General features: G+C 36.4%; 1 protein-coding gene across 3 annotated transcripts in view; it reads right to left on the bottom strand.

Moving 5' to 3' along the window:
- TENM1 (teneurin transmembrane protein 1) overlaps positions 1 to 15,489 on the bottom strand; it is a 346,769-nt gene that overhangs the window by 248,230 nt on the left and 83,050 nt on the right. For all 3 annotated transcript variants that reach the window (XM_052813749.1, XM_052813752.1, XM_052813750.1), the window contains one exon: positions 7,995 to 8,273. In XM_052813749.1, coding sequence (XP_052669709.1) covers positions 7,995 to 8,211 — 217 coding nt within the window. In that variant the 5' untranslated portion in view covers positions 8,212 to 8,273. The remainder of the gene's footprint in view (positions 1 to 7,994; positions 8,274 to 15,489) is intronic.

The raw sequence follows: 15,489 nt of genomic DNA, 5'->3' as shown, positions 1-15,489 counted from the left end.
GTACACTGACAAATGGATTGTTAAGCTTGTGTAACATTAGCACAATGCTTTTTTTTTATTCCTTAGATGACATTTGTTAGCAGGGGATTGAAAATGCACTGTGATCCTTCTGTAGGTTATTTCCTTTCTCAGTAGTTTTTTTTCCCCTTACTTTTCCCCTCTCTTGGATATCCACTTTTTAAATCAAAAGAATTACTTAAGGGAATGAAACTATTTTTGATCATACAAGGCATTTTTTTTTCCACTGAGATGATGGCAGATATTGTAAGATTGGAAGCAGCATTACAGGAATGGTGACAGCAGGTTACAAGCTTTTGTAACACAGTTGTGATGTAGGAAGGGAACACCCACTTCAGCCTTGTGGGAAAAGAGTCTCTTCACACATTCAGTTTGCTCATGTATTTTGATTTGATGAAGGGAAGGAAAAGTATTCCCTCCGTGAGATTTTAAATGAAGCCACAAACATGCAGTTTCCTCACCCCAGCTACTCCAAGAAGAGAAATTTCCCATTACTTGGCAAATCAAGAAAGAATATCCAGGGGGGGTCTGAATCGAAGTGCAGCTTTTCCTTTCCTTAGAGTTGGCAGATACTCCCCACCTAGAGGAGAAGGCTGCAGTCCAGGAAGCCACAGGGAACTGCTCATCACACTGTTTTGCTCTGGGAGACAGTAACATCACTGTGATTAGAACACAACTAGCCAAACAAAGCACAGCACACCAGGAATCCCTATTTCTGCAAGGGAATACAGGTGGAGACAACGCACTAAAGCTTTAGGAGTGCGGAGTCTTTTACTCTGCCTCATATGTAATTTTTTTTGGACAACATGAAGCTCACGAACACTCAGACCAGATGGTGTAACATACAGCAGCAGGAGATGGAGCTTATTAGCTATCGCTTCCTTCCGCTACTGTACAGCCCAGAAATCTGAAGGACCTTTAAACCACCCTCCACTGGAACCTGAGTCCCTTTCATGAGACAGTATGAGGGATATATTGTGTGCCCTTACACAGACATCACTTCATTACGCTTCAAGTCCCTGCTCTAAAGTCTGCAGGTACAAAACATGCTTAAATTAAGGTCTCAGAAGATTTTCTAAAATTAGCAAAATAACGTTGTAGACAACATTAAAAGTCTAACATTTAAATGTCTCGTATTTGAAAGAAGTGAAAAAAAAATTCTAATAATACAAAATACCTCAACAGTTTTGATACAAGCCCTATCTAGTAATAGTGTGTTACCAGAAGTCTTCAATGTTATTTTTGTATTTTCTTCCTTAAACTACAGAATTTAAAGAAAAGTGCTTGCAAAAATAATTGGTTTCCTTTGTAATCAGCCTGTTCCTAACTTCCTCGTCCGGAACTCAGGAATGCTTCATTCCACTGTGCTACAATCACATTCCACAACAACTCAATACACAGCTCTAAACAAATTATGCAGCTTAAAGGTTAAAAAAAAATCCCATCCTTCATTAACCCACAAATCTCATCATAAAGAAAACATTGGGGACAAGAGAAGTAAATAACTACCCAGCTGAAGAGTTCAAAACTACCACATTTCTAAAAGCCTGCATAGTAGTAGTTCTTTTAAGAGAGATTTTTTCACTTTAAATTTTTTCTTGCCCTTTTCAAAACTAATGATCTCCCCCTCCAGCTACAAACATAAAAAATGCATTTTACTGTGTCCTGTTTACATGTCAATAAATAGCCATTATAATATTCTTTATTTTGATAGTCTTTATCACATGAGTACTACTGGCAAAGGCTCCAAAATATGCAACTAGCAAGTAGAGCTATATTGAACTGTTCTACGCTATTCCATTGACCACCAGATAAGCACAGATAGTAATTGAGCTCTATCTTCTTAATATCAACAAGGAGTTTGGGTATGCCCCCTGATAAAATTTTCCCTTCATTAACTGCTCTTTGTGCAAGTTTAAAAGCACAGAGTCCTAAATTCACCCAGATAGGTGCTCCAAATCTCTACTAAAATGCTGAAAAATCACAGCCACTCTGTTGGCATCAATTTCCTCTGGGAGGGCTCAAAAGACCACAAACTCATGGTATGTTAGAGTATTATTCTAGTGTTATACATAACAGATTAAGGGGAGAAGCTAATAAAGATTGGCTTATTTATTTTTAAATGACGTGTAAAGGTAAAGTAATTGAAACAAAAAGCACATGCTATACACAGCCCCAATTCAACTCTCCACGGCCCTGGTACAGACACAAAGCAGATCTGCTGCCCTGAATGGATTTACATAATTCTGAAATCAGAGGAGAATATGGCTATTATGTAAAAAGCTTTTGCTACTTCACAGATGACAAAAAAACACCATGACATTTTCCTGACAGGACCATTTCCTCCCAGTGCTTGTCAGCACGCCTTATATTTATGTCTATGATGATAAGTAAAAACTGTTTTTGACTGGTCATATGATGGTTAAGAGCTACATGTGTTTAAATCTTCCTTCCTGGTAAATCTAAATTTGCTGAACTTTAAAGTACAGCAAAACAGACCACCAATTTCTGCACCCCACATGTAGTTTTTCCTTTCTAGGGAAAGAAAGTGCTTTTCAGCACTGGAACATTTCTATTGCCTACATATCCTTACCATTGCTAGAATGGTAACAGAGGGCAGAAATGAGAATTGGATTGCAACAGCAGTAAGCTAAAAAAAAAAAATCAAGGATGAAACAGAAGCAGCCTTAGGCTGAAGAGCACAGCTTTCTCACATGTGACCCAGGCCACTTCATGAAGCCAATTGAGTTCATTCAAGAAGATTTTGAACACTTAGCTGGATCCGTTTACCTACTGCTCCTGAAGATAATTTTACATACCTTCTCCGCAAAACATTTAATATGTTATCAATCTGCAGTTTTTGTCCTATAAAAACGTTTTCCTTACTTCTCGGGCTAAAGGCAGGAAAGGTCAGTTCTTTGTGAAGCACTCTAAAACGTCATTTCTTAGAATACTAGTAATGCTGAATTTTTTTCACACATATTTACCAGAAAATATTTGCTGTTGGATCCTCCTGCTAGGAATAACTCCAGTTTGCCTTGCCTATAATGCAGTTCAATATATTTCTCTTGCCAGGAAATACACATTTGCCTAACCAGAAATTTACCGCCGTATGCTCATATTGTTAATGATCAATAAACTTTATCATGCCAATGACTCAGTCCCAGATGCTTATCCTATCAGGAATTTATTCCTCTAAACTAGTGTTTTCTGCAAATCTGTAATTAACCTAAAAGCCATAAAGCTTTTTTGTACTGCCAGTATTTGTAGAGTACAGCTCCTTTTGTATTTACTTTGGTGTAAACAGAGAAAACTGTGGAAGAAAACAGTTCTGATGATGTAAACATGTCACAAATAAGCTAGAAGTGCAATCTATGTATGGTACAACTATGAGAATTTTTTTTCCTCGCAGCCAGGTCCATCAATGAGTTTCCTAGCAAGAACAACATTTCTGACGACTTCTGCCAATTCTACCCCATCTCTTTCAAGTACGAAACACCCTGTTTACCAATTCTTGCAAGAATTAATTTACTATGTTTGCCAATATCCCCAAACTATATTATACTGGGTCTGCCAGGAATTTACTTCGTAAGATCTTCTTGCCAGGATGAGATATTGCAGATTTGCATATCTTCAGATAAACAGGAGTTTGAACATTCCAGTGACTAAGGGAATTCATTTTCAGATGTACACATTATGCAATTAGCACTGACTCTTCAGGAGTCAATGACACTTTGTCAGGAGAGTTTTGTATCTGCTCACATTGAGTTGTTAGGCCAGTAAAACTTAGCTCGGCTTGAAACAGTCTGGGGTGTTATTTGTTAAATCTGGAATTGTCAGATAACTACAAGTTTCTGATGCAAATAACCCCAGACACACAATTTAACTTCCACTGGACTCTCCATGAAGGACATCGCTACTAGACCTCAAGAATAACACCTAGAAATCATTGCTTAATCAATAGATTAATTCTGTACTTACTGGTTTTGGTTTGTTTTTTTTTTTTGAGGTTTTTTTTTTTCTTTCATATTCCTACCTATAAGATGTGTGAAACCAACCAATCAATCATTCCTCTTTGAAGAGTAAGATTTGAGTTTCAGTAAGATCTACAGTTTCAGGCACTGTAAGGAGTACAATAACACTGAAGCAGTTATATATTCTATATTTGGGTATTGTTTTCAATCTTTAAAACAAAAATTTTTGTAATTTGCGAGATCATATGGCCTTTCAGACTAAGCTTTGACACAAAAAATGTTTTGCAAAATACTAACAGTGCTATTCAATTCCATAGGATACATATGAGAACTCTGAAAATGTTTCCTTTGAGTTCATGCCATGTAGAGTTCTGGTTTATACAGATTGTCTATGTATGCAAACATATAAATACCCACATGTAATGATTTTACATAATCTCAGATTCCAGCTGAAACTTTTCATAGAAATAAATCCTCAATATTGATAGTAACAATGAAATAGTCAAACCGCTTGTCACAAAAAACTTCACAGAAATTGCTGAGATATCAGTATTTTGAGCAGTAAATCACATTTTACTCTGAAGCGGTTACTAAATTCACATGACTTCTCAGTCTAATTTATATAACCAACCATGCTTAAGTAGCCAACACAAATTCTTCCAGTTTCCATAAACATCTAAATTGGTGATTCTTTTCACAAAACTAACTGTATCAGTACAGATACCCCTACACTTGTTCCTGTTATAAGCTTCTCTTCGTTAATTTTTTTGTTCTGAAACAATTCATCTCACATTCCATCATCAGAGCTTGTTTGATTGCTATCTCACCCTTCATCATTATCACTTCATTCATGACTGTTACTATGTGTCTGTTTTCTCATCTATTCTCACACCTTCCCTGGATGAAGTTCATGAATTTTATCCTCACTGTGCCATCCGTTAATTCATCGCACATTAAGAACAGAGTACTATTGCAGTTGTACCTAGTAGCTAGAGAAGAATATTATGTCGATACCTAGGGATAAAGCTGTGCATGCCGCTTTAGCTTTAATATGTAGATTTTATTTATGCAATAGTCTTAAGAAACGGCATGGTACAGCACTCTCCTTGCAGAATAATCCTCTTTGAAAAGAGGCACTGTGGGGTTTTTGGTTTTGATTTTTTGTTTGGTTTTCTTTTTTTTTTTTTTTACACTCCAAAGATGTGCCAAACATGAGAAAAACTTTGTTAAAGATTCTGATGAGGAATTTTAGAAAAGAATGGCTTTAAAACAAATTCCATCTACAGTGTTATGGAGTCATACCAGATTCAGAGTCCAAAACTGAACCGGATTTTTTTCTGGTATTGACTGAGCAACTACCAAAAATCACCAAGAACTCTCCAACTCCCATGCCTCATACCGTGAAACCTGGTGTCCTTTTGGAAATAACACACTGGAACTGTAATCAAATCAAACTCTGGCTGAAGTCTGAAATTTTACACTTAGCTTTACAAACTTTTCTGCTCTTGTTTGAATCTTGAGCTCAACCAGTTTTTTATTTCAAATTATCAGTTAAATCACTAGAAAGATATGGGGATGAATTCCCAGGAAGCCAGATATACTTAGCAGTGCAATTACTAACTCGGTTATACCAAACTGAATTTGTCACAGGAGAAAACTATGATTTCTAGTACAAGAAGCAAAATTCAACTCCACCCTTACAAACCAGGACACAAGTATATGTTTTTAAAAATGCTTTTATGCTCAGTAACACAATAAAGCAAGCACTGTATATTAAATAATAATATACTGACCTAGACAATTCAGGAAAGAAGGTGCCTAGAGCTAAGCAAGTATTTAAGTGCTGCCCTGCATATTGACAAACTACTGTAGAGACTTGAGCGACGTTCTACGAACACGGACATCAAGCCTCATACTGCAGTTTGAAGCAGTACAAGACTGTATTGCTTCCAAGAAAACAAATGCCAATGCTTGTAAAATAGAAGAACTGCAAATTCATACAATATCTCATAAAAATTAATTTGAATGGAAAAAATTTCGGGGCATGTATTTCCAATAACATCATCTTACAACATGAGTGTAAAATGCTTGTTGGTCTGCACAAGCGTAAATCTGACTCCTAACAGGCCAGTCCTGAAAAGGTGAGGTAAGTTCACGCCTGACAACTTCTTGCAGAAACGCACGCTAATTTGACCATTTCTCCAAAATTATTAATGCGATTGCTTTCAGAGGCACGGTTTTGGAAGAATAAATTCAACATATGACACTCAGGCTGGTTCCTTATGCCTACGATAGTGACTGCAACTCTTTTATATGTGTCCAAGGTAGTGATGCTACAGCTGACATGAATACCAATAGCCACAAAGCTTTGCAAACAGGGAGCTCTTCAGAGGCCTAGGTCAATGCAGAGGTTATGCTTCCATAGCCACAATGATCAGTAATGAGGTAGTTCCTCTAAGTAGATCTACAAGTACATTTATATCATCTCCAGTTACCACAATATAGCCATATCTTAGTTAACCAAACTCTCATAACATGTTCAAGATCAAACCATTTATAAAGAATCAAATATATAAGTTGGGTTTTCTATATAAAAATTGTTGAAATCTGTATTCAGGACTTTTTCTTTCCCAATATTGCAGTTTTGTAACTCTTTGGAGGGAATATATGTACATGGATTGAGGCTATCTCTGGCAGCTAGGTATTATTTCTCCCATGAATTATAGGTAATTTCAGACAACACCAGTATTATGAAAGTAACTTGATTCAGAATACCTGCAGTAAAACCAAAAAGGCTCTGAGAGCTATGTAGCACAGCTATTCTTATTTTTGCATTAATTTACACATCACAGAGGAGACAAATTTTCTAGCTTCAAAAAGCCTATTTTTTACTTTCTCGTAAAAAAAATTCATTTTAATATTCAGAAAATTGGAGAAGGCTTTTCTGAGTGAGCGGTGAGGGATTGGGTTGCTTTGTGCAGGGGGTGTTTTGTTGGATTTTTTTGTGGTTTGGTTTTTTTGTTTTCTTTTGTTTTGTTTTAATAAGTACCAAAGTTTTTAGCTGAGAAGTACTGGCCACACTATAATGGATCAATTTAACCAGTTCCTTCAAGAGCAGGGGGTGACTGTTCCTGGAACCCTTTTGCTGTTACCTTTAAGGGGGCAGAACTCGCTGTTTCTGACATGCACTCCGATCCCTAAAAATGTTCTCCCTGCCCCACCATCCTGCCCAAATTTGTGACAGAGCTAAAGGCAACAGACAGGCCACTTGTATGTACAAAGTATGTTAAATGCAGCATGTGGGTTTCCACAAGCAGCAGTCTATCAGGGAATGCTACAGTAAATTCTGCTCATTTCCTTCCATTTTTTTTGTCTTAGTCTTTAGCTTTTATCTCTAACCAAACAGTAGCTTTTCCTAACCTTAGCTCAACCACCATAAGCTCTCAAATATTTGTCCTAGACTTCTGACCGTATCGTGCAAAAGGCTAAAAAAGAAACAACAGTTGTTTTTTTCATACAATACACTCATCTTCAGTTTCTAAATAACAAAATTTCTAATTGTATAAATAACCAAGTCAAGAGAATTGTTGCATTTCAATTCATTCATAGGCTTTGTAAGCACATGCAGAGATAGCCTACAATCTCAATGTTGATTTTATACCAAAATGCACACAATATATGCAAAGGTAGTAAATAATTAATCAGTCAACATTAGTACGAAGAATAGCTACTACTAAAGAAATATTTATCTATAGATATCACGTGATGGTCTCCAGAATACCAGTCAGTCTAGCCTGCTAGAAAAGTCATCTTACTTAAAAAAAAAAAAAAATTTCCTAAATTTCTGATATTATGGTATGGTTAAAAATAGGTTAAAAGTCAGTTGTCACTACAAACTTTTGAAAACAAAATGTTTGCTTGTCTGCTGACAACATGATATTGTTTCATAGTAAGTAATCAGAGAGTAATGAAAATAATTAGTAGATAAAATAAACAATTTACCTTGCGTGGACTGGTCAATGTTTTTTCTTTTTCTGCTATGACTGTTATAATTAAGTCTTAGCTCTTGGCTATATTCATTCAGAGTTTCTCTTGAGTCATAAGATTGCCTTTGCTTTCCCCCATCTTCACTTTCATCTGAAGAACTTGTGTAAGTTAGATCCACTTCATGTTTGACTTTTGACAGTGGCTGGTAGGGTTTGCAGTCCATCTGCTCCATCTCTGATTAAATAGGCTCAAAGTCATGAAAACAAGCAACTGGAACTCCTTAAGGAAATAGTCCTGGGGAAAAAAAAACAAAAACCAAACAATAAACCATTTCAGATATCATATATAAATTTAGCTCACAAAGGCTAAATTTTATTTTTAGTTGATGGAAACCAATTAAATTGTATTAATATCACTATGATCCAGGAAAGAATCTGAACATGTCTTATTTTACTGTTTTACTTTTTAAAAATAGAATTAAAATAACAGCAACTTCAAGAAAAGAAAATAAACCCAAATCTTAAGCACTATCCCATTAGACCAAGCAATAACTGTACCTTATGCACAAAATATGTTACAAAAACTTATATTTGGTATTAAACTAAGAAGGAACAGTTAGTATTTCTCTAAAGGGACGCATATTCATCTTAAGTGAAAATAACATTTTGTATCTTTTAAAATATGAAGCCTAGAAACCAGAAAGTTCACTCTTTTGAAGTATTTTGCTGTAAATTACATTTAATCAAGAATAAGAGACTTCACACTTTAGAAAACCACCAGACTTAGTAAAAACAAAAATCCACCACACTGTAACTCTACCAGAGCATACGACGGTTTAGAAATGGACGTTTTCCTTTTAGATCGTGTGGACATTTCAACAGGAAGAAGCTTCTACCCTGCAGTACAAACCCCTTTGCCCCCTGCATCTCCTGTCTAAACTCATACCAACATGCGGGCTATACTGATCCTCACTGAAACCTTCCAAACTGCAGCTTGCAGTTTTGTATATAATTAAAATGATGTTCAAATCCAATATCATTAAAATCAAGTGGGTTGCAGCTGCACATGCAACTGGTGCACTTGTCCTGTAACCTTGCCTCCATCATTAATTTAAGGCAAACACTGAGATGAAATAACAGGGGTTATGGCACACCTTTTATAGCAGCATCGTTCACAAACAGGGAGCTCTGTTAAAATAAGTTTTGGGGTGGGTTTTTTTGGTTTTTTGGGTTTTTTTTTTGTTTTTTTTTTTTAGATTAACAGATACTATTAACCTAGAAAAAGAAACATAACAAAAAAGGCAGCTGTAAATATTATTGCTAGAAGACCAAAACCATAGAAGTTAAAAGATTTTGCTTAATTAAAAAGCAATTGTTCTCAGATTCTTAATGATTTTAAGGTAAGCAGCAGAGGGAAGCAAGTTTAATACTCCATTTGATATCAGCCCTTTTCCCATCTGCAACAAGGACTTTTAACCCCGTACATTGCCAGCTGTGAGCGTACAATATGAATCTCCAAAAACAACCACAGAAAAAGTGAAAACACACAAAAGGTAAACATAAAAAAACCCTACAGAAAGCACTTCTTGTTAGAGGGCTATAGAGATGAGTTTAACTTCTGAAATTATCTGAATTTTTGAGAAACAATTGATGGTAGCTGTCACTGCATTCCAGCATAGCAAAACTTCACCTCCTGCTTGTGTGTCCTCCCAATACTTTAGAAAGGACCACCTTCCTGAGCAAGAGTGAAAAACACTGCACATGGCCTGACGAGGGAATCAGCCTTCTAACATAGTAACAGAAGAAGAAAATCCAGGCCCACAGAACCCTTGGAGGGATGGCATGAAGAGAGACAGACCACGACGGTAGAAGTAACACCGTGGAGTGCATGCCGTCCCTTCCCCACGTTCAGGATGCTATCTGGCGAGAGAGGTTAAAGACATGTCTTTGCTTGAAACACAAAAATCTCAGGGAGTTTCATCCAATCATTTAAGGTGAGATGGAATAGCTCTTCAGAAAGATATAGCACCTGGATAAAGAGCTCTAACATTTTAAATAAATAAATAAATAAATAAAAAATTTTAAAAAGCAGTTTATATCTCCTACTCAACAAAGTGGGCTTAAAAGCACCCAAGTCAATAAAAAACTCTTCAAGAGAGAGAGACAGAACAAAAAAAAGACAAACTAAGCAGCTGACAGTCTGCCAGAGACCAAGGCTGGCTGACAAGCGTGTCATGGGGCTTCAGCAATGAATACAATTTTTTGTGCTCTGGACTGATTGCACCATATCAAGTTGGTGTTAAGATGCTTCTGTAGACAAGTTACTAATAAGCACTATTTGCTTCTCTAAAGCTATTTGCCTAAATAATTTACTGTTATTTGCCAACGTTGCCTGTTATTGCCTAAGAAGTTCAGTATTCATTTTATGAGTTGCTTTAATAGTCTGATCTGCGACAGAAGAACACAAAGGTGCTGACTTACAAGCACAGGGTTGGCTTAAAAGATTACCTGATGACTCTGTAGAAATGGTTACTGACAGGAAAAAGCCTTACTATATATCCTGTCTGACAGAACAAATGGAGACGATGGTACAGAAGCCAGAGAAAAATGAGGAGAAATTAAGGCCCTCCACTAAGAAGATGCAGTAGGCAGGAAATAAATTTTGCCATGAAAGTAACAAGTGCGAGCAGCCTCAGATGCACGCGGTGCATCCCGCTTTCAAAAGTGCAAAACAATGAACCTGACAAATTTAGCTCATTACTGGAAAAATTAGTAGTATACTTATATACCTTGACTCATGAAAAAAAAAAAAAATACACAGAAGTTCCTCCTAAAAGATAACCTTGCTGCATATCTATTTTGTGGGAGGTTTCAAGAGTGACTTTTTTTTTAAACAAGTAACAAAAATTTATTAGGATGCACAGAGACCTGTAAAACTTAGGCTGCAGAAAACCAACTACTTAACAAAGATTTATTTTTATTCCTTTAAAACAAGGTTTAATAACCAAAGTCGTTCACTTTTTGTGAGAACAGTCTGTAGCAGAAATATATTTAACATTGCTAACCAAGGCAGCAGACAGACCAAATAATTTAATGTAAGCAATTAATATTAGATTCATTACAGATCCAGGTCTTTTCTTTCACTGCGTTACTTTCGTATGTGCTATCTTCTCATATGTAAGGATGTGCATTTTCTCAAATCTAAATTAATGTAAAAGCTCCATGAAATATCCCCTTAAAAGCTGTGATTTTATTACTCCTTATTACGTAAGGGCAAGAATGATTAAAAACCACAACCAATTTATGAATATCACAACCTTAGCAGCACATTCCCCCTACTTGGGGACTCTACTACTGTCTCCAGCCATTGCCATGCATTACCACACTTCCAGCTGCAGGGGTGCAAATGCCTGGCACATGTGTGCAAAGCCACAGCTCAACTCTTCTCAGCGTAACACTGTTCACCAAGCCACTTAAGCGCCAGGCTGTAATACTCGCTGTCTTCAGTGCATGCTGCACAAGACCAGGAAAACTTAACACGAAGTTTTACACCCTGTATGGCGGAAGGATGCAGACACAGATGTAACACAGACAGATCCCGAGTTGCCTACTCGTTCACCAACTGAAGGAAGAAAATCTTTATCTCACCTGGCTAACTCTTCCCTTTCCACCCCAACCCAATTTTGCCAAAGCCGTCTAAAACACAGCGATGCTAATGGCTCACATAGGGCTGGAGATACAGCACCGGAGCGTCAAATGTCACAGTAAACTTCGACTTCCTCTCATATACAGGCTCAACTTGTGCTTCTTTTATTTTTGCTTAGGGCAGTAATGTCTCATAAACCCACAGCTACCTGGCCTGATATGAAAGCAGGTGATAAACCATTTGCAAGAGCTGGAAAAATACTACTTAAAATTTTTCATCAAAAAATGCTTTTATGAATCAGGTACACATGATAAAAACCAGATCAAATCTTCAAGCTTTTCTACAGTAAGAGATTCAGTTAAATTTAATGAATGATGGTATGTTACGATAACTTGAATTTAAACACTGGCAATCAAATACTTTAACCTTATTTCATATTTTGTTTGGAAAAAGACAACGCAATAAGCAACTCAAAACGCTGGAACAGGGCAGGAGTATAAAGAATATTGCCTGGATGTTTACACAGGTTTCTTCAAATAACTGGCCTTCAAGTAACTAAACAAAATATGATCAATAACAAGTTGACCTTGTCAGCAAAATGATAAAGTCTCATAAAGGCTTACAGTTCCTGCAAGTGACCTTTGTGTAAGTGTCTTAATGCTCTCCTCCTCACAAATAGCAGCACTTTTTTGACCTTTCCATCACTGTTCTGTCATTGAAAGGCTTCACAAAATATTTAACCAGAAAATATTACAAAATATATAAATATTATATGTTTATTATACATAAAAATGTAAATATATGAAATATATATTTAGGCACTGAATAGCAAGCAATTCTCAACCATACATTAAAATAGCTATCATATACAGTTTACAGTCAGATTTGTAGAAAAATACACACCTAATCATTTAAATTCACAATGAAACACTTTTGCAAATTCAAAAAAAAAGTCAGAAAGCTCTATTAGATTGGAAAACACCACCTTTTAAGCAATGGAACTAATATAGATATATATGGATTTATATTTTTAATGTATGATTCATGCAACTTTCTAAATGCACGTTGTGTGTATTACAAACTATTTTCAAATTTCACTTGCATCAAAACCATTTTACATCAACCACCTAACTTTCAAGTTCTGCTTAGATCAGAATCCTACTTGCTCTGAAGTGCAATAACGTTAGGATAACTGCGGCTTATGAGAAAGCCTGTGATGAGGCCGTTTGCAGTGCACATACTAATCAATAGGTATTTTAGAAGAAAACTCACTGTATGCATTTATACTGCATAGAGGCTCTGTACTCAGATACAGCGACACCACAGAGATCACATTACTTTAATAGTGCTTTGGATAAATTCTTATCAGGCTGCTCTGACAGGGTGCCCCTTTAATGAGCAAATGTCCATACTGATTAGCCACCATCAACCCCATCAGATCACCAGTGGCATACCCAGTTACCAGTAAGTCCAGACTTATTCGGAGAAGTCATGATACGGATGATAATGAGTATGATGTAGCTGAACAGGGTCTTCTGGAAGCGTACAAGAGTAAAAACATGAAGTACTGTAACCTTTTTGGCCTCAACTAAGCATTATGTCCAATACTCAGATATTACAAACTACATAGAATTAAAATGTAATTGCAGTTATGATGCTAAAATATAATCAGGAAACAGTCCTTGTTTGCATGTATTCAAAACCTAAATTCAGAAGGCAGCCTCCTGTAATTCCATTTTTCATTCTCAGAGGGCCGTTCAATCAACTACAAACCCCAGCTCCACAGTTGCTTAATTCCCTCCTATATTTCTTTTCTTTCAACATATATCCTTATCTGAAAGCTACCATTTGCTTATTACCTTTTCAGACCACTTGTTTCTGAAAATGAACTACTAAGCAAGTATTTCAGCTCTGGATTGCCGAAGGCAAAAAGAATAGCACCTTTATTCTGCAAGTCTTTTCTGAAATACAAAACTGTAAGATATGAAAGGCAAAACAAAGCAAACATTCCTGAGTTAAACCTTTGAGAAATGCAATACCAAGAAAAACAAAAAGAAAAAATATTCTGACCTTGTACATACCTTCAAAACTATATCCCTCAAATATTTGTTTAGATATTATAAAAACAAAGGAAGTTCTTATGTCATCCTTAAAGTTCTCTGTTTTACAGAACAGTTATATGTAGCGAGAATGATACCAGTTAAAACAGTGGAGCAGCAGTAGAGCAGGAACAAATTATGTTTCTAGATGATGCATGGAATTAGATAGCACTATGAAGAAATATGGAAAGCCTGCTTAAGTCTGCAGGATGGAAGCAGATAATACTTTCCACTGGAAGGAAAAAAGTCATACTAAAATCAAGAAAGAATAATTGGGAGCAATCCCTAGAAGACTGACTGAAGAAACAGGATTTAAAAAAAAAAACCAAGAAGCAACCAAAATTCACATGAACATTTTCTGTGGATCATAAAATATCAACACATCAAAAGATGTTTGAAGATGACATAATGAAGTATGGATGACTAGGTATGACATGCCCAGTATTTCTCTGTGTATGAGTGAGATTGTGAAATATCGAGACATTGTGTTATTCCTGCAAGGGGACTACACAGTACCTCTTAAAAAGAGCAGATGTATAGATAAAAGAAAACAATGTGTGAATATGGGGTTTTACATATCTTTCTAAATCAGATATGTAAATGCAAAATGCAGTTTTCAGGGACATACCATGGGTTTAACACCCCCCCTAGAGGATGTGCTGCTTTAACCCATGGATGGATCCACTTGCCCATACATTTTTATCTGTCATTGTGATAGATGCAAGTGGAATAAGGTTCATTTTCACATTTAATCATCTTCATTTAAAATTAAAATTTCAGAGTCTAATTTAATTCTAGTTAACAAAGTAATTCAAAGTGTTGCCCATTTTATCCAAAGTTTCGTAGAGAAAACACCATGGAACAAAACTGTAAAGAAAGTCAGGTTGTTGCAGTATTTTGTGGCATATGGCAAGACTGAAAGTGAACTGAAAAACATACGTTATGTCAGCTACTCAACTGTGATACAGAATTCTTGGCCAAAACGTGCCCTTCACTTTACTTGGAGAATTGCCACTGACTGTAAAAATCACACAAGTCCCTAATGATTTCTTTTGGAAATCCATCATTCAATGTTAGTGAGCATAAGTAATGGGAGTTCAAGCACAAAAGATCAAGCTCTACTACTGTGGGACAAAGTACATCCATGACTCGAGGTGATACATCCTGGACAGGTTCTGAATATCTCCTGAACTCTAAGTCTTTCTGAAGAACTGTACTTTAGGAAATCCTACAATATAATCAGGATTGTTTAACACCTGGTGCGAACTTTTAATTTCAAATAATGAAACCACTGTGAAAAGTATCCTAAGCATCTCGATGCTTCAACTAGGAATCCTGCAGAACATGAAAAGGTCTGGGCTTAAGTAAAACTAACCAAGCACTTGACATCTACAGATTTGGTACAGAACACATGGGCATGTCATCTAATGACTTGGCAACTTAATTCCTAACTGTATGGTAGGGGCAATAGAGGGAAAGAGGTAAAGGAAGTTTGACAGCAGGTTGAGATTACAGGATCCACATTCCTATATGGATCTCTCAGAAGTCTTTTTTTACTCCAGGGAGCATGTACGGTCAAAGCTGTATTTTCTTAGTAAAAGACATTATAAGAAGAGAATAGTATTGAAGCAAGGGATGTTCCCCCTCACATTCAAGTATGCCTGGGACAACTAAGCTTCCTCCCATGGTATAGGATGTTTCCAATATATACTAGGCACTTCTTTGTACTAAATGTATCCAGATGAAGTGTTAAAATGCTTGTCAAT

Source organism: Harpia harpyja, chromosome 18 (assembly GCF_026419915.1).
Source record: "Harpia harpyja isolate bHarHar1 chromosome 18, bHarHar1 primary haplotype, whole genome shotgun sequence".
Taxonomy (NCBI): Eukaryota; Metazoa; Chordata; class Aves; order Accipitriformes; family Accipitridae; genus Harpia; species Harpia harpyja.
Note: the sequence above shows the minus strand (reverse complement) of the source record. Positions and strands in the feature narration are given on the sequence as shown.